At 37.1% G+C, this 22,399-nt stretch overlaps 4 protein-coding genes and 2 non-coding genes across 6 annotated transcripts; 4 read left to right on the top strand and 2 right to left on the bottom strand.

Annotated features, from left to right (window-relative positions):
• Positions 1 to 797: 797 nt before the first annotated feature.
• Positions 798 to 898, top strand: LOC116007723. The gene has a single exon (XR_004095327.1). It is a non-coding gene; the product is annotated as a small nucleolar RNA Z266 (small nucleolar RNA).
• Positions 899 to 1,033: 135 nt separating this feature from the next.
• On the top strand, positions 1,034 to 1,134 carry LOC116007724. Its single transcript, XR_004095328.1, has one exon. It is a non-coding gene; the product is annotated as a small nucleolar RNA Z266 (small nucleolar RNA).
• A 2,077-nt stretch (positions 1,135 to 3,211) lies between these two features.
• On the bottom strand, positions 3,212 to 4,338 carry LOC116007064. Its single transcript, XM_031247646.1, has one exon. It carries the CDS (start codon positions 4,198 to 4,200, stop codon positions 3,502 to 3,504), a length of 699 nt encoding a protein of 232 aa, XP_031103506.1. The 5' UTR covers positions 4,201 to 4,338; the 3' UTR covers positions 3,212 to 3,501.
• Positions 4,339 to 6,875: 2,537 nt separating this feature from the next.
• Positions 6,876 to 12,026, top strand: LOC116006754. The gene is made up of 10 exons (XM_031247242.1): positions 6,876 to 7,088; positions 7,224 to 7,649; positions 7,837 to 7,996; positions 8,085 to 8,326; positions 8,426 to 9,348; positions 9,518 to 9,870; positions 10,123 to 10,386; positions 10,472 to 10,677; positions 11,297 to 11,927; positions 12,019 to 12,026. The coding sequence occupies exons 1-10, from the start codon at positions 6,876 to 6,878 to the stop codon at positions 12,024 to 12,026; spliced, it is 3,426 nt and encodes a 1,141-aa protein (XP_031103102.1).
• Positions 12,027 to 13,159: 1,133 nt separating this feature from the next.
• On the top strand, positions 13,160 to 15,509 carry LOC116006230 (40S ribosomal protein S14). The gene is made up of 6 exons (XM_031246527.1): positions 13,160 to 13,253; positions 13,999 to 14,118; positions 14,260 to 14,305; positions 14,583 to 14,668; positions 14,926 to 15,055; positions 15,222 to 15,509. Exons 1-6 carry the CDS (start codon positions 13,251 to 13,253, stop codon positions 15,287 to 15,289), a joined length of 453 nt encoding a protein of 150 aa, XP_031102387.1. The 5' UTR covers positions 13,160 to 13,250; the 3' UTR covers positions 15,290 to 15,509.
• A 1,153-nt stretch (positions 15,510 to 16,662) lies between these two features.
• LOC116007356 (beta-fructofuranosidase, insoluble isoenzyme 1-like) lies at positions 16,663 to 20,844 on the bottom strand. The gene is made up of 7 exons (XM_031248018.1): positions 20,591 to 20,844; positions 18,994 to 19,002; positions 18,035 to 18,900; positions 17,687 to 17,845; positions 17,354 to 17,598; positions 17,166 to 17,265; positions 16,663 to 17,075 (listed from the first exon to the last, which is right to left on the bottom strand). The coding sequence occupies exons 1-7, from the start codon at positions 20,778 to 20,780 to the stop codon at positions 16,896 to 16,898; spliced, it is 1,749 nt and encodes a 582-aa protein (XP_031103878.1). The 5' UTR covers positions 20,781 to 20,844; the 3' UTR covers positions 16,663 to 16,895.
• Positions 20,845 to 22,399: the final 1,555 nt, after the last annotated feature.

Genomic DNA, 22,399 nt, shown 5'->3' with positions numbered 1-22,399 from the left:
TACACAGAATGCAGAGAATATCATCACAAAAACACAGAACTCATCTTATAAATTAAGACCGAACGGGAAACGAAAAAATCGTTAATTGAAAGAATCAAAACAACGTCGTTTGGATCGGAGTGCAAAATGCATGGTCCATGATATAAATTGCCCCATTAATTCGAAGTTGCATTAACAGCCCAATTACGAATTTGAAGTCTCAAATTGTTGGGCTTGATTAGCATAAATTTCGCGGTCCTGTATACTTGTACTCGACCCATGGATGTAAAAGAAAAGCAAAAAAGCATGGAAACTCCATATTCTTGGACATGGGCCTTCTACAGATAAGGCCCATGAAACTGTCCAATGGGCCCTGGAAGCCTATATATACACACCATGTTAGCTAGGGTTTATTCAATGCTCCCTCTTCTCCACTCTTAGCTGTGATTTCTTCGTAAGATTTGATTAAATTGTTCTGCATTTCTTATGTAGCATCCAATTCCTCCGTTTCGCAGCCCTTGAGATCGCCTTCCACCATCATCAATGGAAGCGTTTTGAGTCATTGCTGCGATATATCAACACTCAAATCATAAACTCGCAAACGTATGTATATATGGTTGCGGATTATGCTGGGAAGTCTCCGTAGGGTTTTCCTATGAAGATTTTCTCCTGTTTTGCTCCCATCTTATCTGTCTGAGATAGTTCGCCATTTTTGGCTTCTAATGAGTCCAAAATGTTCGTCAGAACCGCCTCAATTTAAGATGGGAAAACATTTGTTTGTTAATGGAAATGTGGATTTAGGTTTGGAGTTTGAGCTTCGTAGGCAAGAATGATGAGGCAATTAGATGCGTGAGGGGAGAATTCCTCAATGAGCATAACATACGAGGCATATTCATTCATATATTCTGACTTGCCTATGTTTATGTTGAACGATGAGACCTTTTTTTGTTTTTGTTTTTGGGTGTTTTAACTTAAAACCAGAATCGCCTGAGTTTAAGGTGGGTAACATTTGTTTATTGATGAAATTGTGGATTTAGGTTTGGAGTTTTAGCGTCTTAGGCAAGAATGATGAGGCAATTAGATGCGTGAGGGGAGAATTCCTCAATGAGCATAACTTACGAGGCTTATTCATTCATACATTCTGACTTGCCTATGTTTGTGTTAAACGATGAGACCTTTTTTTTCTTATTGTTTTTGGGTGTTTTTAGCTTAATTGATTTTGTTAATTATACAATGAGGTGATTGGAATGATGAAAATAAGAATGTGTGCTAAGGGAGAAATCTCTACTGGGCATTACACTAACCGCTTATTGATATTCTGACCATTCACCCCTCAACTTTCATTCCCATTTAAAATATCTTTTTTCGGTCTCATATACTTTAGTGAATGAAAATAAGTGAAATTGTTTCATGTGAGTATGATTAATGAGACTTACAATTTAATGTATGTGAATAAAGAGGTAGGGTGAGAGAAAAGGATTTTTTAAAAATTAAAGGAAATTGTTCACAAGACGATTCTTGTTGAGTTGGTCACCATTGTTTCCCAGAGTCCAATAGTGACCGGAGCTTTTCTTGTAAATTAATGAAAAAGAAGTTCTTGAACAAAGCTACAACACAGTAGGAAACATGATTTAGCCAGTGGGGTAGGAGTAATAAAAGATTTGTCAAAGAACAATAATTCCAACTAAAATAAATGGATTATATGATATGATAGATGCCCATATTTCATGTCATGATTTAATATGTGTGGATCAAAGGGTACTACTGTGGTTAAAGATCTACTCTAAAAAAAGTACGGAGTAATGAGTAAGGGTGTGTACCCGTTTGGTATGTAGATGGTTTGGTGAAAATATTTTGTATGTTAATATGGTGAAAACATTTTAATAATAGGATAGAATTGAAATGATAATTCAATATTGATATTTTGTTATATACAAGTAGGATCTTATATTGAGGCTAAAAGTTTTAAAAGTATAATGATATACAAAGTATATGTACCAAACAATTTATATACGGAGTAGTATCTTATAATGAAAGTAAGGTTTTAAAAATATAATGACACAAAGTATGAACAAAACAATCAAAATAGCACTAATTTGAACTTAAAAGTCATCTTATTAAAGAGCATAGAATGATATATGTTTTTAATTAGAGAATTTAGTTTTGAACTAAAAAGTCATTTTATTAAAGAGCATGGAATGATAACTTGTTTTTAATTAGAGAATTTAGTTTTTAATTAATTGATTAATTAAATTTTATAGTTGTATTTTAGAAAATTGTCAATCAAACATTAATTATAATTTTGATTCACATTTAGACTATAAACTCATTAACCAAACACATTCTAAGAATGGTACGAAGTAATAAGATCTTTTGACTATGACCTCCACCTCCCAAAGGAGAATAGAATTCTATTTTTCACAGATAAGATTAAAATGACTATTTGGTCAAATGTAAATCATTCCTTCCATTCCCTACTCTTCCATTGTCCTCACTAATGAACCTTGACCAAGATGAACCATGATTTATCAGGTAAGCACAGACAACAAAATAATGTATTTCACACGGGAAAAATTGTAGCTGTGCTATCAAAGATGTGCCCGATTCAAACTAAGGAAACTAATGGCACCTGCCAAAGGTGTGTCTTCAAACCAAGAAAATTTATAGCACCTACTTGAAAATGTGCCAGTTGAAACTAAGAAAACTATCTGCTATCCAGGTTGAAGCTAAGAAGACCAATAGTTGCTATCTAGCCAGTTGAAACTAAGAAGAATAATAGTTGCTATTCAACCGGTTGAAACTAAGAAGACCAAAAGCTGTTATATGGCACAATTAAGGTGTATTGAGCTCAAACTAAGAAGGTCAATAATTGCTATTTGGCACAAACTAAGATGTATTGAGCACAAACTAAGGTGTATTGAGCTCAACCCAAGAAGGTTAATAAAAAAACAAAGAAGGCCAAAAGACAGTTCCACAGTTGTCCCACAAAGAACATAGCCTATTCTTTGAACTTCACTAGAAAGGTTGAAGTGTACATTGGCACATTCAACTTAAGCTAAAGTTGAATGCTTTGATGCAAATGCATCACCCCCACAACCAAAATAACATACAACAAGTACAAAACATTAGTACTGCATAGTTCACAAATAGCAGATAGCAAGAAAAAGATCAATTCAAATATGCAGTAAATGAATTGATCTCATAGCAGTAAATGAAGAAGAGAGGCTATAACTGCACCAAATATGCACAGTTTCTTTTAATTGAATCTAACACAGCTGTGAGCTGTCTGTAATTCTCCTGTTTTACCAAAATTTTCAACATAATATCTTCAAGAAATCAAACAAAGTATCATAAACACAGACAAAAATGAAATTTCCATATACTATATATGACTATAATTGGGGGAATCGACTTCATGACTGAAAGCTATCTGGAAAAAAATTTGTTCACTTCTCAGTCAAAAGGAAGAGCAAAATCACTGACTTTGACTAAAATTTGAGTTGAGTTGAGTCTCAATTGTTCTCAGTCGATGAAACCTGTTTGACGAAAAACCGCATTGCGAACCTGACGAAGATCCCTCCCCTTGAGGGTTCTGCCGGCTCCTTCCAGTACTGAGAAAGTGGTCTTGGGAGACCTAGCCGATCCTCGCGCCACGATCTCATGCGGCGGCAGCATTTCATCATCGGCGTCGTCGTCGATGTCCACGTCAGCAAGCTCGCCGTTCCTCGGCGCCTTCTTCGGCATCATCGGCACTTTCATCGGAGTCGAGTGCTGGAACTTCGTAGCCGGCATTGATTGCGAGAAGTTTCGATTGTAGCCATAGCTCTGCTCCCTATCCACCGCCGGCTTGGGAATTGAAGGGATATCCCGCGAAAACGACGTCGTAGCGTGCTTTTGATAGATAACCGGACGCCCTCCTTTCCGCTGCTGCTCCGGCAATGCGGCGAGGATTCCGAAATTCTCCGGCTTCTTAAACGCCTGCCGAGGAGTGCTCAGAGAGCCTGAATTGGATCGACGTTGAGGCTCCGTGAAGTCTCGTCCAGTCCAAAGCACATCGTCTTCGTTCAGCTCATCGCCGCCCCCAACCAAGGATGCATCCGATTCCCCTCCGCCGCCGATAGCGGAATCAGCCTTCGGCGGCGAAAACACGCCGAGAAACCGATCCGTCGAGGTCGATCGCCCGTGGCCGTGCCGGAAGTTTACGACGGCGTTTTGCTCCATTCAGTGAAACTGAGAATCCGGGAAGAACTAGACTTGTACCCACAGAATTAATTGTGTACAGCGAGTAAGCACCGAATTACGCTATGCACCCCCGTTTTAGAGCACCCAGTCTCCGTGGCCCCCACGCCTTGTACGCATGGCCTGCACGTGTGTACGTTGGTTACCGCTGGATTGAGTGGGGCCCGCATGCGATCGACGGCTGACACTTCTCGTGAGTTCTATTGCTTCCTGAGACAAAACGTATAGATAAACAAGAGGCGGATTGAGATGATGACATGATGTGGCCTAGGGCCCACGTCGCGAGGGGTTAGTGGGCCCATGAGAATTTTATACGCAAACTTTACCGTGGATCATGCATCAAAACGAATTCGTTTTGATTAAAGAAAACAAACGGTTGAAACGACAGTTTTCTTTCAACACAATTGCAGTTGCAGTTCCCTTTCAACACAACTGCCTTTCATTTTCAACACAACTGCAATTTTTTTCAACAACTGTAGTTCCTTTTCGATATAATTGTCTTTCAACACAACTGCAGTTCCCTTTTAACATAACTGCAGTTCCTTTTCGATATAATTGCAGTTTCATTCGATATGTGAATCTGTTATACAGTTTCCTTTTAACACAACTACAACATCGTTTCAATATAATCAGTTTATATACACTGTAGTCCCTTTCAACACAATTACAGTTCCCTTTCGATATAATTGCAATTTCATTCGATAATATAAAAACAAATGTGAGACAAGTATCTTTTTAAATGAATTGTAATATCAGTTTCAGAGCTCTGTTACGACTTACGGTAGTCATTTCTCTTACTTACTGAAACACCTCATTTTGTGACCCTATATAACAACCGGATTTTATAATAGGAAAATGATATTTGGATTTTAAAAATACTATTTTGCACTAGTAAAATTACTGTCTTATTATTCCTTCTCGATGTAACTTATAAGAATTATAAAAACAAAAGGGAAAGTAATAATTATAGGCGATTGTTTAAATTTCCCAAGGTAAAGGGATTCATGGCAATTTATTTTAGGCTTGCTAATGCCGCAAAAAATGACGACGTTTTACCCAGGCAAGAATTATTGACTCTATTTTGTTTTTCAATGTGTGTGGCTATTTTATAGTAGAATATTAATTGATTATATTATGAATTAATAATGTCAATTCAAATTGAATAATAAAAAGTTTTTTCATGGGGTATTGGTAATACGATGATGATAGAATTGTCCTATATGGAATGGAAAATGACAAAATCTTATTTAAATAATCTGATGGTTATTACAAGTGACTAAACCAAAATTAGCTCTGATAACCCCTCTTGAATTTTAATAGATCAACTTCAGGTTATGAACAATCGAATTTGAAATAAATCTGAGTAACGAAAATAATACTCAACACAAATTTAAATATAAGTGAAAACTCTGAATTATCAATATCGAATTATTATTTCCTTAAAATCTATCCTGAAAGTTTTAGCTTATGCCCTCGAACAAAGATGAAAGACCAACATGATATTAATAAATATAAAAATCAAATCGACACAGAATCATAGTTAAAAAAAAAAAAAAAAAAGAGTTGGTCGCCGACTTCTTCTCCCGCGAACGAGAAGGTGACCAGTTGGTTGCCTTCGCGTTTGCTGGAGAAGCCGTCGACCAAGTCTTTTTTTAACACAGACAAGCAACTGTTTGACCGCGGAAAAAAAAAAAACTGATAAGAAACAAATTTGCCAAATGAAATTTTCTTTGAATTTTTTTTGTCTTTTATTTGTTCCCATTTTAGTTTTGAATTGTTCCCATGTTAATAACAAAAATTCATAACCTTAATTATATACTACTCCGAAATTTCTATCAATCAATCAAATAAAATACCCTTCATTGTTGAAATTTTCCTTACATTTATACTTCTCTATAATTTAATAACAAAAACAATAATTTTTTCAAACATTTCAGCGCAGCTAGTCATCACATGTCCATTTGTTGACCGTGCAACGTTTGAGCATTTACATATGTTCAACGTAAATATATGAATGAGGATTTAATAATGCTTATGAATGTGTCAACGGAGACAGGAACAACCAACAGCCAGCCATCATCTACAACATGATATTAAAAGTTACAATTGAATTGATTTTAGCAAGTTCTGGTTTAGCATATATAGTTCTTCTGAGTTTTCTGGGATGTCTTGTTTTAACATATGACCATTCTTAGTGTATGCAAATCTTGGTATATTAATTTGTTAGAGTCGCAAGGTAAGGTTTACCTAGTACAGACCATCTAATAGTGGTCGCGGGTTCTCCGGGTAACTCAAAAATCTTGGGTTATTTAATTTGCAGATTGCATGCAACCAAAGTTTCATTTGTTGTTGTTCTTGTTGTTGTTTTGTTCTTGTCTTTTGCTATTGATGACAATCAAGAATTGTATAATTTGCCTGTTTACACCATACTGTTCTTTGTGAAAGGAGAGCATAACAAGGAAGATGCTATGATCTGCTAATCTGCTGTCATCTAATCTTGTGAAATCATTCGGCTGGTGTCAGACAACATTATTATCTAATGTTCTGAAATCATTCGGCTGTTGTTAAAGACAACATTGTTTGTTTGTCAGGTTTTAAGTGGATCATTGTTATAACAGTGTATTGTTTAATCACAATCAATCACAAGTTGTGGAAGAATGGAGGGCTATGATGCTGTGGTTGTTGGTTCTGGATATGGAGGTTCTGTTGCTGCATTTCGGCTTTCGATGGCGGGTTTCAAAGTGTGTCTGCTTGAGAAAGGAAGAAGATGGGAAGCTCAGGACTTTCCCAGGGATAGTTGGAAGATACTTTCATCTGTCAGGGTGGAGAAAGGAGGGGTCAAGATTGGCCCAAAAGATGCTTTATTTCAGGTTAATCTTTCTCAATCCCTCTGTATAGTTTCCTAGGTTTCAGATGTGTAATCTAACTATCAGCTTAGGTTTTTAGTTGAGATGGAACACATGCTTCAATTCAGACATCCTTAAACTGGACTATGAATGTGTCAGATTCATCAAGAACAGGACTGTCTGGCAGCAGTGGCCTGTGGACTAGGTGGAGGGTCACTTGTGAATGCAGGAGTGATGCTTCCAACCCCTGCAAGCACACGAAGAAACCCGAAATGGCCTAAGGAGTGGGAGACCGATTGGGAGTTCTGTCAAGCGTCTGCTGCAGCCATACTAAGGATACAGACAATCCCCGCCAAGTTTCAGACCGCGAAAGTCATGGATCAAGTGCTCCGCGAGTGCCTTGACAGTAGTGCTGACGCTCCTCCGTTGAAACTTAGCGTGAACTTTGACATGGAAGATCATCACCTTCCCTCAAAAACGCCTCGCCAAATGGGCACCTGCCTCGCCTGTGGGAATTGTCTCGCGGGGTGTCCATTTGGTGCCAAGAATTCCACTGATAAGACTTATCTGGTCTCTGCTGTCCAGGTATGGTTTGTTTTTTTCTTTTTTTCTTTTTTTCTTTTTTTTTGTGAGTACTACTGACTCTGTTACAATGCAATATCTGTTCATAATTACTTCCTCAACCTACTGTCAGTATGGTTTGCTTAGTTGGTACTAGACTACTAGGTAAATGTTTTAGAGGTGTTCAAGAATGATGACAGATGAATTGCAGGCAGGATGTACTATAAAAACAGAATCTGAAGTTCAGTTTATTGTGAGAAACCAAGATGACATTTGCAGACAACATATGACTGACACAACAAGGAAAAGAAGGTGGCTTGTCTTCCTAGATGATTACAACTACATAACATCCGATTTCATTATACTTTCAGGTATACGACGCTTTCTGAGAACACAACACCAATGCACATAAACTGACCATAATTTTGCTTATTTTGCACTTTTTCTGTCATTCTATAGCTGGAGTTTTTGGCACGACGAAGATACTTTTCAGGTCCCAAGCGCGAGGCTTGAAGTTCTCAGAGAGGCTCGGATCAGGGCTGAGTTGCAATGGCAACAATGTGGCTTTCCTGGCTGGAAGCTCAGCGCCTTTAAATGCTCGTGGCTTGAGCAGCAAGAACTTTTCGAGTGTACCTTTTAAAGATCGCCCAGGGCCATCCATTTCTTCATCATACATTTCTTCTTTGGGGTTCACTATACAGGTTAATTATAGCATAGCTAAAAGCCTAAAATTTACTCCGTATCTGTTTTCTATTCTCAAATTCTCCAGTTAGTAAACGGGCTCATAATGTTTCTTGCAGAGTGCCGTTGTGCCATCTGCTTATCCAAGCGGGCTGTTCAAAGGAATCACGACGTATATATGGCCATCTCGAGACTGGTTCCTTTACTGCATCAAAGACAAGTTACAACGTTTTTTTAGACTAAAGGAAGGCCAGGAAATGGCTCTGAATGTGATGGGGTGTGATGAGAGTGATGGGGAAATCACTTTCAAGAAAGAGACAGAATCCATCTGTTTCAGATCTCCCCGGGACCCTCTACTACCCCGAAAGATCGAAGCTCTACACAAGATCGCAAAGAAACTAGGCGGGTGTCTGTTCATGTCAAGGTTCAGGAGCACATCAGTGCACCTTTTAGGAGGCTGCAACGCTGCACCAGATGCCTCAGGTGGTGTCTGCAACCGCAATGGTCAAGTTTTCGACGCCAAATCTGCAAAAACTGTGCATCACGGCCTTTATGTCTGCGATGCATCCTTAATTCCTTGCTCTGTTGGTGTGAATCCATGCCTCACCATTGCCACAATCGCGGAACTTGTGAGCAAGGACTTAGTTCGGGATGCTCTCGGGTACCAATCTGAGAAAGAACCTGAATTGTCTGATCAGTTTTGGGTCACTAAACCAGACTCAAACTATGGACACTCTGCTGAGAGTGAGACATCCTCTGTGGACATTAAGGAAACCATGACAGGTCAAATTGCAGGTATGCCTTGTTCTGCATTTCTTAAACTGAGAATAGGTTGTGGGAGCTACAAAGATTGTGCTGCTGGCTCAAAACATCATAGTTTTTCGCGAGGAAAAGCCGGGGGATACCTAGAATTCAGAACTGTTGAAATGGACAGAATGTATGTAATACATGGAGAAGTGGATTTATGTGGAACTGATCCAAAAACTCCATACACTCAGTACATGCATTATCACCTTCTCCTTGGAGCTTCTTCTGGTTCAAGGTTAGATTCTGTTATAATTTAAGATCGGGCTAGGGTCACTCAACTAGGCTATAATGCATATGAGTCAAATCACACTAAAAGATTGAATCCAACCAATTAACTAGTCTAACCATAGCCTTATAAACTCATATTTTCTCTCTTATTTTATCAAAGCCCCTTTATCCTGCAGGTATGTTCTTGAAGGAAAGAAAGTAATGAATCCTTACATGCTGGGATTGTATGCATGGAAAGAGTCCACCACCATGCATGTAACATTCAGAAAGATTTCAGACAGTGCTTCCATGGAAGAAAATCAAGAAATGATGGCTCTTAAAGGAAAGCTGCATATTTCCTTCATGGGATTCCTAAAGGCTGCCATTTCTGTGAAGGGTAACAGCAGACTGATGTTCTTATCTGCTTTCTTGCAATCTATGCTAAGAACATACATCCTGCAAATTCCACGACGAAATCGAAACATCTTGGCAGCATCAGAACTGCCTGAAAGGCAGTACCCTACAAGTACCCTCCACAAGATTAAAACAGGTAAACTCATAAACACAAAATCATTACCCGAGAGTGTCCACTAGGTAAACCTCACCTTATGACTGTAGCCAGCAAATGACCACAAGGAGTTAAACCAGCCTAGGTTATCCATATCTGACTGGTTCAAACCAGAAAGGCCAACAGGCCGCTCTCACTGGAATTAGAACCTCGTGCTTACCAAACTAACAGTCTGACCAACTTGGTTGGATTGTCGTTAGATTGGAACAATTTTAACTCATTTGTATGATGCAGAAGATGGATTTATCATCAGTTGCAGACAGTGGAAGTGTTGTCAAAGTGAGTGGGGGCTTGAAGAAGGGAGAAAACTGTATCCAGTCCTCCTAATCAATGGCTACTCCACAGAAAGTTTCTGGTTACCAACTGAACCAAATGATCTTATAAGAACTTTGCTTCAAGAAGGGCATGAAGTGTGGCTTCTGCAATCAAGAGTGCACCCTTTAAACTCTTCAAACAGCTTCTCCATTGAAGACATTGGCAGATTTGACATACCTTCTGGTATGTATAGATATAACTTGCACTTGCTTTTTCAAGTTTATTAATCATTGGTGAATATATGAATTCACAGAAGCCATTTTTGCAGTGATTGATACAATCTTGGAGGTGCATGGGGCATCAATGAAGATACATGTTGTAGCACATTGTATTGGAGGCCTAGCCTTTCATATTGCAGTAATGGGAGGCCATGTTTCTGCCAAGCAAATAGCTTCCCTCTCTTGCACCAATTCTTCCATGTTCTTCAAGATAACCACATCTTCACTTGTCAAAATGTGGCTTCCTCTCATCCCTGTAAGCTCTCTTTTGATCACAAATGGATAATTTTCGGAGGCAAGCTAGTTAATTTAGTCAAGCTATTGATTTGGACTTAATTGACTTTCTTGGTTTGAACAAGTCAGCTAATGCCTAAGAGTAACCTAGGCTGGTTTACAAGTTATATCGTGGATCCAAGTCTAATATACAGAATTTGACTTAATATAGTACATAATTGATTTCCATAATGCACATAATTATATAGCTGAAAACACATAAACACTTAACATAATACACATACACATTATGACCATGAATTTTGTACATTATGAACATTAATTATGTACATTATGAACATGAATTTTGTGCATTATAAACGTGAATGCTGTGTATTATGTACCCTCAGATATATAATTATTTGCATGATGAACATGAATTTTGTACCCTACTTCAAATTTTGTATGTTGGATTAGGGTCCACAATATACGTATTGTCTGGTTCTTTGCCATTAAGTCACAATTAGGCTAATTTATCCCTTGTGATTCTTTGTTCATTAGGGTCATCCTTTATAATCCTTTGTCAGCTTAGGTCACAAGCCATAAATGTCCTTATAATTCTTTGTCAGCTAAAATCAAGGCAATTGTTTATGCTCGTGCAGATATCCATGGCGATTCTAGGCAACAACAAGACCTTACCCATGTTCCAATCCTCAAACCTCAACACAAGACAAACTCTCCTCAAATCACTAGCAAGATTCCTGCCACGCTACGAGAGATGCACCTGCGACGAATGCGAGGTCTTCTCCGGCATCTTCGGCAACGCATTCTGGCACGACAACGTCACCCAAACCATGCACTCCTGGCTAAACAAAGTGAGCTTGCCCTCCCTTCCCATGGCGGCCTTTCCTCACCTCAGAAAGATCTGCAAATCCGGCCACATAGTAGACGCCCAAGGGAACAACTCCTACTTAATCCACCCGGAAAGAATGGCGCTGCATACCCTTTACATCTCCGGCGGCCGGAGCCTTCTCGTGACACCGGAAACCTCGTTTCTTGCTAATAAGTATATGAAGATGCACCGGCCGGAGTTTAGGCATGGACGGGTGGTTGTTGAGGGGTTTGGGCATTCTGATCTCTTGATTGGAGAAGAGGCTGATAAGAAGGTTTTTCCGCACATTTTGGAGCATATTGGGTTGGCTGAAAATGGGAGGAGGTTTGGGAAAGGAAGGAATGATTGTAACAATGGAGGTTTGGATTGGGGTGATGATCCATATGAGGATGAAGATGATGGTTTTTGGAGATGGAATTCTACATTTGTAACATTGTTTTTCCTTGTATTTTTTTTCTTAGTTTCTATTTTCAAATGTTTTGTATGATATAGGCATATAGTGAATCATAGGTTGCTCTATTATATAGTGCTAAGTTATGTTTGTTGCGAGCATAATAGAGCAATTGATTTTCTTATAAAGATAGTTATTCATATATAAGAATTGATGACATATAATAAATCTTACTTCCCAACCAGATAGATCAAATGTAGGGATGACAATTTGTCCCGTTCTCGACGGAATCTCTAATTCCCACTTAGAAACCGGAATAGAAAAAACTTTTGAAGAACATGGACCTGAACGAGGAATGTATTAATTTCCAGTCGGGGACGTGAATATCTCCCCCCGCGGAGATGTGGACTATTTTCAATTTCCGGTCGAGATGGAACAATTTAGTCTTTTCAATAGTTGTTGCATATTTTTGTGCCTTACACTGCACATTTTTGTCTTCTAGTGGATATTGTTATGTCTTCCAGAGCACATTGTTATTGATCGTAAATGACGATTTTTTTTATAAAGACGAGCTGATCTATGGTTGAGATTCCACCGCATTTTTCACATGCACGCTCTCATGGAGGTAAGCACGAAAAAACCCCCAAAAAATCGGCCTTGAAACAAAGGATGACCAAAATTGCTGAGGGTTGAATTGTTCCTTATGTGCCTTACGTCGAAGGAAGTGGAGAACGATTCCATGGTTGCAATATCACTCCATCGTTAAAGAATAAGGATAAAAGTGTACAAACAAAGGTTGAAAATGACTTATGCAGTGATTTACTTTATTTAATGCCTTTTAGGCATGAGTTACCATTAAAATAAAAATTTTCTTTTTATATTGTAATTTCAAAGTTTTATCTTTCATTTATCATATCATTTCATTACTCAAAAGTCAAAACACTATTTAAATACGAGATTTTGAGGACGAGAATTAAGAGTATACACCCTAGCTCACCCCATCCCGTTAGTATCCCTAATTAAATGGTCCGTGAAAACAATATAGACATTCTGATTTTAATTTATGGAATTTTCATCCTTATGAATAAAAAGAAAATAAAGTAAATGGGCTAATCATTTATATCTAAGCTTTGAGATTTTGATTTTAATCATTGGGCCCATAACCCATTGGCACAGAAGTCCAGGGGTATTTTCGATATATCCCATCGTTCATAAACCTAGCTATATAAACGAGGCAATAAAGAAGACACTTCTTTTCTGCTTACATCGCTAGGGTTCTTCAAGCCTCAACAGCAGCTTAGCTTCTACAGCTCTCTTCCACCCACCCGAAGCCATGGTAATCACTCTGCTTTACATCTTCAACATGCCCGTGCAATGTTCTACTGTGATCTATTATCCATATTGCGAGATTCATAGCAATTTCTCTTAAAAATTCGAACTTTATCAGTGATATGTAAGTTGAATGAGATATATGTTCTGTATCACCGATTAATAGGAATTTGTTTAACGGATATCGGCTAATTTAGTAAAGGGCAATGCGGTTTTATGCTTGTCGTCTCGAATGTTTTGCCTCGGAGCTTATGTAGTTGGCAACATAGTTTAATGGGGATTTTTTTAGCTGATTTATTTGAAAGTTTGATATTGTTTCTAGTAATTGAGACTTCACAATTGATGGTTGGTATTCGTGTGAATCATAATTCTATTTTATTATGAGATTCATAGAAATTTCTCTTAAAAATTTTAACTTTATCAGTGATATGTAAGTTGAATGTGATATATGTTCTTTATTTCCGATTAATAGGAATTTGTTTGAAGGATATTGGCTTAATTATTAAAGGGCAATGTGGTTTTATCAAGCCATTTATGGTTTTATACTCTTCTCAAATTTCGTGTTACCTCGAGCTTTTGTAGTTGGCAACTGTAGTTTAATGCGGATCTTTTGAGCTGATTTATTTGAAAGTTATATATTGTTTGTAGTAATTGAGACTTCAAAATTCATGGTTGATGTTCATGTGAAGTATAATTCTACTTTACGATTAAGTCTAGGGATGTGTAGTGACTGTGTCCCTTTCTTCTTGTAGTCAAGGAGAAAGACCAGAGAGCCCAAGGAGGAGAATGTGACCCTTGGACCTGCCATTAGGGAAGGGGAATTGGTGTTTGGTGTTGCCCACATTTTTGCATCATTCAATGACACATTCATTGTAAGTATTGTTCTGTTTTGTGCTCCTAATTTTGATAGTTGTTTGTTATAATTTTTACAAGAATAAAAATTAGAAGCAGTAAAGCCAATTATGCTTGAACTTTGAGCTTACATGCAAGTGTTTTCTTGTTTTTCAATCCAGCATGTTACTGATTTGTCTGGCCGGGAAACACTGGTTCGCATCACTGGTATGTTGGGAACATCTTTTGCTCATTTCTTTACTACAGTTATTGTGCCATTTATGGTTCTTTGATTTGATTTAGTCAATTTTGCCAACACCCCTTTTTGCATTCTAAAACTAACCTTATAGATATGATTCTCGCACAAGTTACTCTTAGGCTTTTAAAACTAAACTTATAATCCATTCCTCATCTTAATTGTCTAATATACTCTTCTATCCTTAAAATAATTTCGTTGGTAATGATATGGGATAAAGGCTGAATCGCTTTTGATCCTTGACTGCAGGTGGAATGAAGGTCAAGGCTGACAGAGATGAATCTTCTCCGTATGCAGCTATGCTTGCAGCACAAGATGTGTCTCAACGATGCAAGGTAGCCATTTGTTCCTTTTTTAACATGTTGAACTATAGGCTCTATTCACGTAACTGTGTCTTTCTAGCCTTTCAGTTTAAACAGTTATTATGTATGTTAAGGTCTGGTAAACATTGTTTGAAGTCGTGATATAACAGTGAAGACAGTGAAAGGATTGATTTATGAATTTATTATATTATTTTTTTCTTATAAGATTTCATCCTTGTAGCTTTTTATGTCTGCTTTGGAGACTGACTTAGCAGTTGATAATATTGCAGGAGCTCGGGATTACAGCTCTTCACATTAAGCTTCGGGCTACAGGTGGAAACAAGACCAAGACTCCCGGTCCAGGTGCTCAGTCTGCTCTCAGAGCCCTTGCTCGGTCAGGCATGAAGATTGGCCGTATAGGTAAAAAAAAAAAATTGCACCAATGCTCACTTCACATTAATCTTCCCGTTTCTACCCTTTTTACTAACACATTCCGCACTGCATTGTTTTCTAAATAACGTTTTTCACTTAACCGTGGTAGCAATGTAGCATTACACGACTAACCGATGGTACTTGTCTTTGGCAGAGGATGTTACTCCAATTCCCACCGATAGCACCCGTAGAAAGGGCGGAAGAAGGGGAAGGAGGCTGTGATTCCTTGGTTATACTTGTGTTCGTACTCACCACCATGTTTGGAACCATCAAGTCCAGGCGTTTTTGTTTTGCTTTTGCTCTATATTTCGAGTGTTTAAACATTTTGTAGCCAAGAAGCGCTTATGGTTGTCTGTTTTACCAACTTTTGGTAGTAGTATGTCATATTACAACTAATTTTTACTGTCTTTGTTTAATGTCATATTTTGGTTTATTAGACTAATCTTTTCTTTGATTAGGTCACACCATCATATTTCTACTTAACCCTCACAAGTAATAGAACTAAAATGGTTAAAGTTTCACCAATGCAATATGTAGGCCTCTAAACATGTGGTTATGGAAGAAATAATACCAGGATTTGCATACTTGAAATGGAATTTGGAATTGTTTGCAATTTAGGTAGCGCATAAATGAAATTACAAGATTGCTGGTAATATATGGGAAGCCTATGTCAGACAGCCCCGAGCACTTATGAACAGGTCATAAAAGACGCTAATTAACATAGTTCTCAATAGCCCGAGCCACTTATGAACATGTCGTAAAAGACATTGATTCACGTAGTTCTCAATGACGAACACACGTTTCCTTGCACGCCCTAATGAACACCCAAGTCTACTAAATTATCCTCTTGTACCCCATGTTGTTTCTGTCTAAAGCCCATCCTAAGAACATCTTGTTTCAGGGGTCCCGTGCATAACGGGTATAGTGGGGCCACAAGACACCCTACGACCACTACTCACCATAGAGATGAACACGCCTTACTAGAAAGGCAAAGGTATTCAACTGAGTACAAAAATAGAGGAAAATAGGACTTTGATATTTTTTTTTTGGTGAGAGGGAGGGAATAGAACTTTGATATTGTTTGTTGGTAGTAAATGTAATTTGAAGATTGCTAGTAAGAAGGAAATTTGAGATTGTTGGCAATATATAAATGAGAATTTGAAGATTGCTGGCAATCTATCTAGGTAAATATGGAAATGGAGGAAATAGAACCTCCAAAACAAAATTGTTGGCATTATAAGTAGTACAGAAATGAAAGTTGAAGATTGTGGTCAATCTAGGTAAGTTACATAAGTGAAATTTGAAGAATTTAGGTATTATGGTGGAATTTAAAATTGTTGGGGATATAGGCAATCACATAAATTAAAAGCAAATTTGCTGGCAATCTAGGTAGGTAGGTACTATGGAAGTGAAACTTTTTTTGAAACCAAAGTGATTCATTAATTTAAATGAGTACAATTGGTTGAGAATAATAGGAGGAGTATAACTTCGCTCTCAACTTACAGACATAGAACATGCTTCCCTAACTAATATATGGGCCACCATATTCGTAGTATGACTAGTGGAAGTGAAACTTTGAAATGCAAAAAACACTCTTTTCTTCCAAATGTGTTGTGTATTTATATATAGAACAATAATACAAAAACCTTGTAATAGTTTAACGTAAAAATATAGAATATAATGCTGGTGTTTCTTCTTATGGATCAGAAGGGCACTGTTAGCTTATTTATACAAATTTTCGAAGCACAAAACTATTTCTATAAATAAAAAAAAGAATAACAAATAAAATCCACACTGCCTAAATCTAAGTCCCCCTTTCTGCAACAAATTAGTTCATTTTAGGATTATCCATGCTCCATGCATTCAAAGTCTCTATAGTAATTGCCTCTGTGCCATTGTTGAATGCAAACAAGTGAGCTTTATCATAGATTGCCAATGTAGGATAAACTCTAGATGTAATGCATGTTTTTCCACCTTCACCAAAACTCTCTACTACTGAATGATCAATCTGCAAAATTACAATTAAGCATCGATATTAGTGATATATGACAACCAAATAGTAGAGAAAATGAAAGATTTGACTAAATCCGTCACATACCAGACTTCTAAGTGACAGTTTTTTCTCTACCGTAAGATCTACATCTACAAATCCAGCAAATGAGGGTTTATACATTTTTGGTTCATTCCTCAAAGTCGACCTGTAATTTGAAACAAATTAGTTGGATCGGGGCATGTAACATGTCGAATAATAAAAGGTAAAACCGATATATAATGAGATAACCATACAATGTTGCATCTGAGCACATGAGCACTTTGTACTTGTCATGGTCCTTGAACACTCTGAAGGAAACAGGTGTGAACTCTTCCAAGTTTGTTGAAGCTAAGGTTGCCAATCCAAATGGTCCAAGACCACCTTGGATTGTCGAACCCCTTACCTGACAGAGTTTCTGTGCATCATAGTCAGCCCAACTTGGGTCAAATGACTCCGCCTTGTCTAAGCTTTTGAAGGAGAAAGTCACCTCAACATCAGCCTACAATTCAATTTATATTAAGATAAGATATCAATTAGGTTACAAATATGAAAATTAAAACAAGAAAAGTAAAAAGAACAAATTAAACCTGTGCAGCTGTGATTCCCTTAACTTCAATCTTCTCTCCAATGTTTAGCTTGTGATTGTTCAGTTCCACTTTGTTCTCTCTAATGGCTTCCAATTCTTCAATTGGCCATTGCATCACTTGTTTTCCATTAGAATGAAGCCATATTTTACGTGGAATAGCCTATGTTTAAACATGGGACAAAGAACAAAGTTTAGTATATAATGTTGAGCATATAATATATAAATATAAATGTATAATCTAATTATCAGCTTAGACTTTTAGTTGACATGGATCACATGCTTCAATTTGAGAACGCAAGCTTTTAGTTGAGATAGAAAAATGTAAACGTATTTATGGGTCTGAACGTACCTGAATTCCAGACCAACCCTTTATTTCACTATCATCCGGGCTAACATCAGATTCATTAGACCAGCCCCAAAGAACTCTCCGGTTCTTGCTAGGATCAAAGAAAGTCTTGGATGCATAGAAATTGCCATAATCATACCTCAACCCGGCCCAACCATCAACAGAATTGGGATCCGGAATGAACCGGTCCTTATCCGGATAATATGTACCCACAGTGTAGTACTCATACCTTGTCTCATCAAGGCTAACTTTCAACACATGCTTAACATTCTCCCCAATAACCGAAGTGTCCAAACCGGTTTTCCCCTGAGCCTGAACCGGGAAAAAATCCGGGCACTCCCACATCCCGGTTTGGGGAGCGGTATGCAATGGGTGTTTTGCCTTAACCCAATCCACAAAGTCTCTGCTCCTATACAAATAAACTAACCCTCTTCTCCTTTTCTTAGAGCCCACCAACATTCTCCAATGCCCATCCCGGCCCAACCAGGCCGTGGTCGGGTCACGAAAAGCCGAAGTGTTAACCCACGGTGTATCCCCAATGGCAATCGGGTTGAAATCGGGCTTCACCCATTCTTGAAGATACGGGTCGTTGTAGTCCTTCGGGTAAGCCAAGTTTTGGACTTGGGTTTGTTTCTCGTCCACAATTCCGGTGTACAAGATTGCGGGCTTGTTACCGGGTAGAATAGTGGCCGAGCCCGACCACGTCCCGAATTGATCAAACGACTTTGACGGGTAGATTGCGGGCTTTAACGGCTTCCAATTGATCATGTCTTTGGACACTGAATGGGCCCATACTATGTTTCCCCAAACTGCCCCTTTCGGGTTATATTGGTAGAAAAGATGGTAAAGTCCTTTGTAATACATCGGGCCTGTTTCAAGATTCGGTTAATTCCGTTAGAAAATGATTAACGTTGTACTTTAACTTAATCCATCCAATAATTAATTAAGTAACCATTACTCACCATTTGGATCTGTCGTTCATTTGACAAGGATTCCCAATCCCCACAGCAGCCATGCAAAAGAAAATAATTAGTCAATGATCATATATACATACCATATAATCATTATCTAATATGCTTATATTAACGCAAGAGGAAACCCACAACCAACACCCAAGAGCGTGTACAGAGAAATAAAATAAATCAACATATGTTAGTCATAGCTGAAAAACTAGCCTATTTCAAAGGTCGGGTAAGATGTCACTATAGATGTGACTTGAGAATTGAAGTAGGTTGGGGCTTACAAATTAGATTAGCAAGGTCCAGCACATAATTAATGAATAATTAATCTCATGAACAATTATAAGTAGGTTGGGGCTTACAAATTTCAACTAGGCCACCATACAACACATATAGTTGACCAATGCATTAAATATGGCTTTTATATTTATATATATATATATATATATATATATATATATATTATTTGCAGAACAGTTGACGAATTGAATATAATATATATAATATAATATACCGGCCATATTTAACTAACTAATTAATTTGCTACTCCCTACATAAATTAATCTATACATACACCAAACACATGCATGGATACATGATTCCACACCAATATTGATATTAGCAATAATATAATATATCTAATTGCACTAGGCATAATAAACATAACACCGAATATATATAATAGATAAATTGAATCAGATTTTGATTTGTAACAATAAATTAAAAGTCTCAAATACATGTTCCATATGTGAAGACAACATATAGTTAGAGGTCGTTTGGTACTTCGTGGACAAGAGGTCTAGGACAGTTGGTAAGCAGGCTCTTAATGCAATTATAATGTACAAGGATTAGTCATATGAAATAAATTATTAATAAAATAGTAGTAACATATGTACACATAAATTAATGATTTTTTCTAAAATAAATAACTTAAATAATAAAATAGTCTTCGTCGGTAAAGATCCGATTTTGACGGGCGAAAAAGGGATTACGCAATCTTTAATTTCTGCATAATCTACAGAACAAATAGAAAATTTGGACTTTTCTTGCTGTATCTAACTGGCAAAAGTTGATAAACATTATATTTGTAATCAGATTTACTAGTTCAAAAAAAATTAAAATTATTATCAAACTAAACCCTAATAAGACTTTCATTGTTATTATAAGCCTGGTCAAGTTTAAACTTGATCTTGAATACTTTAAAATTCAAGATCTATGTGTTTATTAACGGGAGTAGTAAATCAATCAATGTTTTCGATCTATCCTTAACATTTTATGGCACAAAATCTTTAACATTAGAAAATCCACATGTAAGATGACAATTTTTTCCGTCCCCGACAGGGAAGGAAGGAAGACTTTCGAGCCCCACCCCGTTGGTATCTCTTCATGCATGTGCATATATACATACACCTAACGTATGTATTATGAATTATAAGCTATTACTCAAAAACAAGGTCTCATATAGTGTTTGTAGATTTTCCTCATCACCCCAATATTGAAAACAACATGCCAATGATCATGAGCTTGAATGCAGGTAATTAAGTATAATTACAGGAAATTAAGATTGGGTAAAATTAAAGACAAATAAATATATATATACCATTCATCCAATGTTGTGGGGGTTGAAAATGGTAACCGGTACGATGAACTTTCTTGATATCAACGGCGTTTTGGGATTGCAGATGCATATAAACCTTGTGAGAGGCTTCGACGACGCCATTTTTGTAGCCGCAGAAAACCACAAAACAAAGCAGAAAAACCCACCCAAGCTTTTGGGACGACAACCCCATCACAACGTTGTCAGGATCTCACTACGTACGTACTGTTTCTTCTGTTATATATACTATATATATAGAGAGAGAGAGAGAGAGAGAAAGAAGAGATGTAAGGAAGAGTGATGGGGAGAAATCTAGGGTTGGGTTTAATTTGCTTATATAGAGGAGAGGATGTGATGAGATAGAAGCGTGGGTTGGACTAGTAAGAGTTGCATACGGATTATGAGGAGAGGATAATTGACTTAAGATAGATGGAGAGGATTTCGTTTTGAATTGGATAAGTTTTGAAAAAATTAACTTTGAGATTTTTTAGCTAAGTTGATAACTACTTAGATAGCTTGGTTCAAGCTCGTCGTTATAATGCATTGTGGACCATGGGTCATGGTTGATATTACAGTTGTGTTGAACTGATACTGCAGTTGTGTTGAAAGGATACTGCAGTTGTGTTGAAAGGGAACTGCAGTTGCGCGGAACAATTGTCGTGTCATCCATTTGGAGCTGTAGTTGTGTTGAACGGATATTCCAGTTGTGTTGAAAAGATATTGTAGTTGTGTTGAACAGATGCTGCAGTTGTGTTGAACAGATGCTGCAGTTGTGTTGAACGGATACTGCAGTTGTGTTGAACGGATACTGCAGTTGTGTTGAACGGATGAATGACCTCTGTTCCGTGCAACTGTAGTTTCCTTTCAACACAACTACAGTATCTTTTCCATACAACTGCAGTATCCGTTCAACACAACTGCAGTATCAACTATGATCATGGTCCACAATGCATTGTGGACCATGGTCCACGATATAATTTGCAGGTTCAAGCATGCATATAATTGATAAATTTTTAGATTTTGTGGGTAAATATTTAGATATTCAGTATAAAGTAGTGATTATTCCGATCCACTATATTAATTTTTTTTTTCCACTATATTAATTAAAACACGAATTAATTACTTGATCAAATATATTTGATTATCAGCTATCCATTATATGATAATCAAATGTAAAATAACAAAACAAAATTCGTTAGGACTTAGGAGTAGTGTTACATTAGGAGATATATTTATTACATGTGGAATATATACTGATTGTCTGTTTGAATCAAAATAGATAGCTAGTATACATTGAAAAGAAAAGTAAATGCATATTATTCTATGAAGTATAAACCCATATTTTCTTATGATTCTTTTACTCATGCATGCACGTTTAATTTGAATGGTAATAGTGTCTGCTAGTGATCAATAACAAAATCATGTCTAAATCATTATTAGACGTTTAGTTAATGTAAAATTGTATTACGTACGCTTGTAGGGAGAAGTAATTAAAAAAATTTCTAGTGTCCAAATTTGATTTTTTTTTTATTTCCCAATGTATTTTCCTATTCGGTATTTGACTATACTCTCTGAAATTTATGAGATTTTGAAAGCTACCTGGAAATTTATGAATTTTCTAATTAAACCTATTTAATTTGTTTGACTTACTTTATTTATAAGCAATCATTATACTATCTATTATTATGGTTGTGGTTCATGGTCCATATTGTAAGGTGGACCGTCATTGATTTATAAGTTCATTTTTAGTATATTTAAAACTCATTTGTAGTGTATTAATTTATTTTTTGAAAGTTTATTTTTTACTATACT

The sequence above is a fragment of the Ipomoea triloba genome, chromosome 15 (genome assembly GCF_003576645.1).
Source record: "Ipomoea triloba cultivar NCNSP0323 chromosome 15, ASM357664v1".
Lineage (NCBI taxonomy): Eukaryota > Viridiplantae > Streptophyta > Magnoliopsida > Solanales > Convolvulaceae > Ipomoea > Ipomoea triloba.
The sequence above is the reverse complement of the archived record's forward strand: the minus strand, read 5'-3'. Positions and strand labels throughout refer to the sequence as shown.

Excerpts from the sequence above, each read along its gene's own strand:
- LOC116007064 (XM_031247646.1), bottom strand. The coding sequence starts at position 4,200 with ATGGAGCAAAACGCCGTCGTAAACTTCCGGCACGGCCACGGGCGATCG.
- LOC116006754 (XM_031247242.1), top strand. The coding sequence starts at position 6,876 with ATGGAGGGCTATGATGCTGTGGTTGTTGGTTCTGGATATGGAGGTTCT. Across the intron at positions 8,327-8,425 it reads CTTTGGGGTTCACTATACAG|AGTGCCGTTGTGCCATCTGC; the intron begins GTTAATTATAGC and ends TGTTTCTTGCAG. Across the intron at positions 10,678-11,296 it reads TGTGGCTTCCTCTCATCCCT|ATATCCATGGCGATTCTAGG; the intron begins GTAAGCTCTCTT and ends ATGCTCGTGCAG.
- LOC116006230 (XM_031246527.1), top strand. Across the intron at positions 14,306-14,582 it reads AACACTGGTTCGCATCACTG|GTGGAATGAAGGTCAAGGCT; the intron begins GTATGTTGGGAA and ends CCTTGACTGCAG. Across the intron at positions 14,669-14,925 it reads ATGTGTCTCAACGATGCAAG|GAGCTCGGGATTACAGCTCT; the intron begins GTAGCCATTTGT and ends ATAATATTGCAG.
- LOC116007356 (XM_031248018.1), bottom strand. The coding sequence starts at position 20,780 with ATGGGGTTGTCGTCCCAAAAGCTTGGGTGGGTTTTTCTGCTTTGTTTT. Across the intron at positions 17,599-17,686 it reads AGGGAATCACAGCTGCACAG|GCTGATGTTGAGGTGACTTT; the intron begins GTTTAATTTGTT and ends ATTGAATTGTAG. Across the intron at positions 17,266-17,353 it reads ATGTGCTCAGATGCAACATT|GTCGACTTTGAGGAATGAAC; the intron begins GTATGGTTATCT and ends TTCAAATTACAG.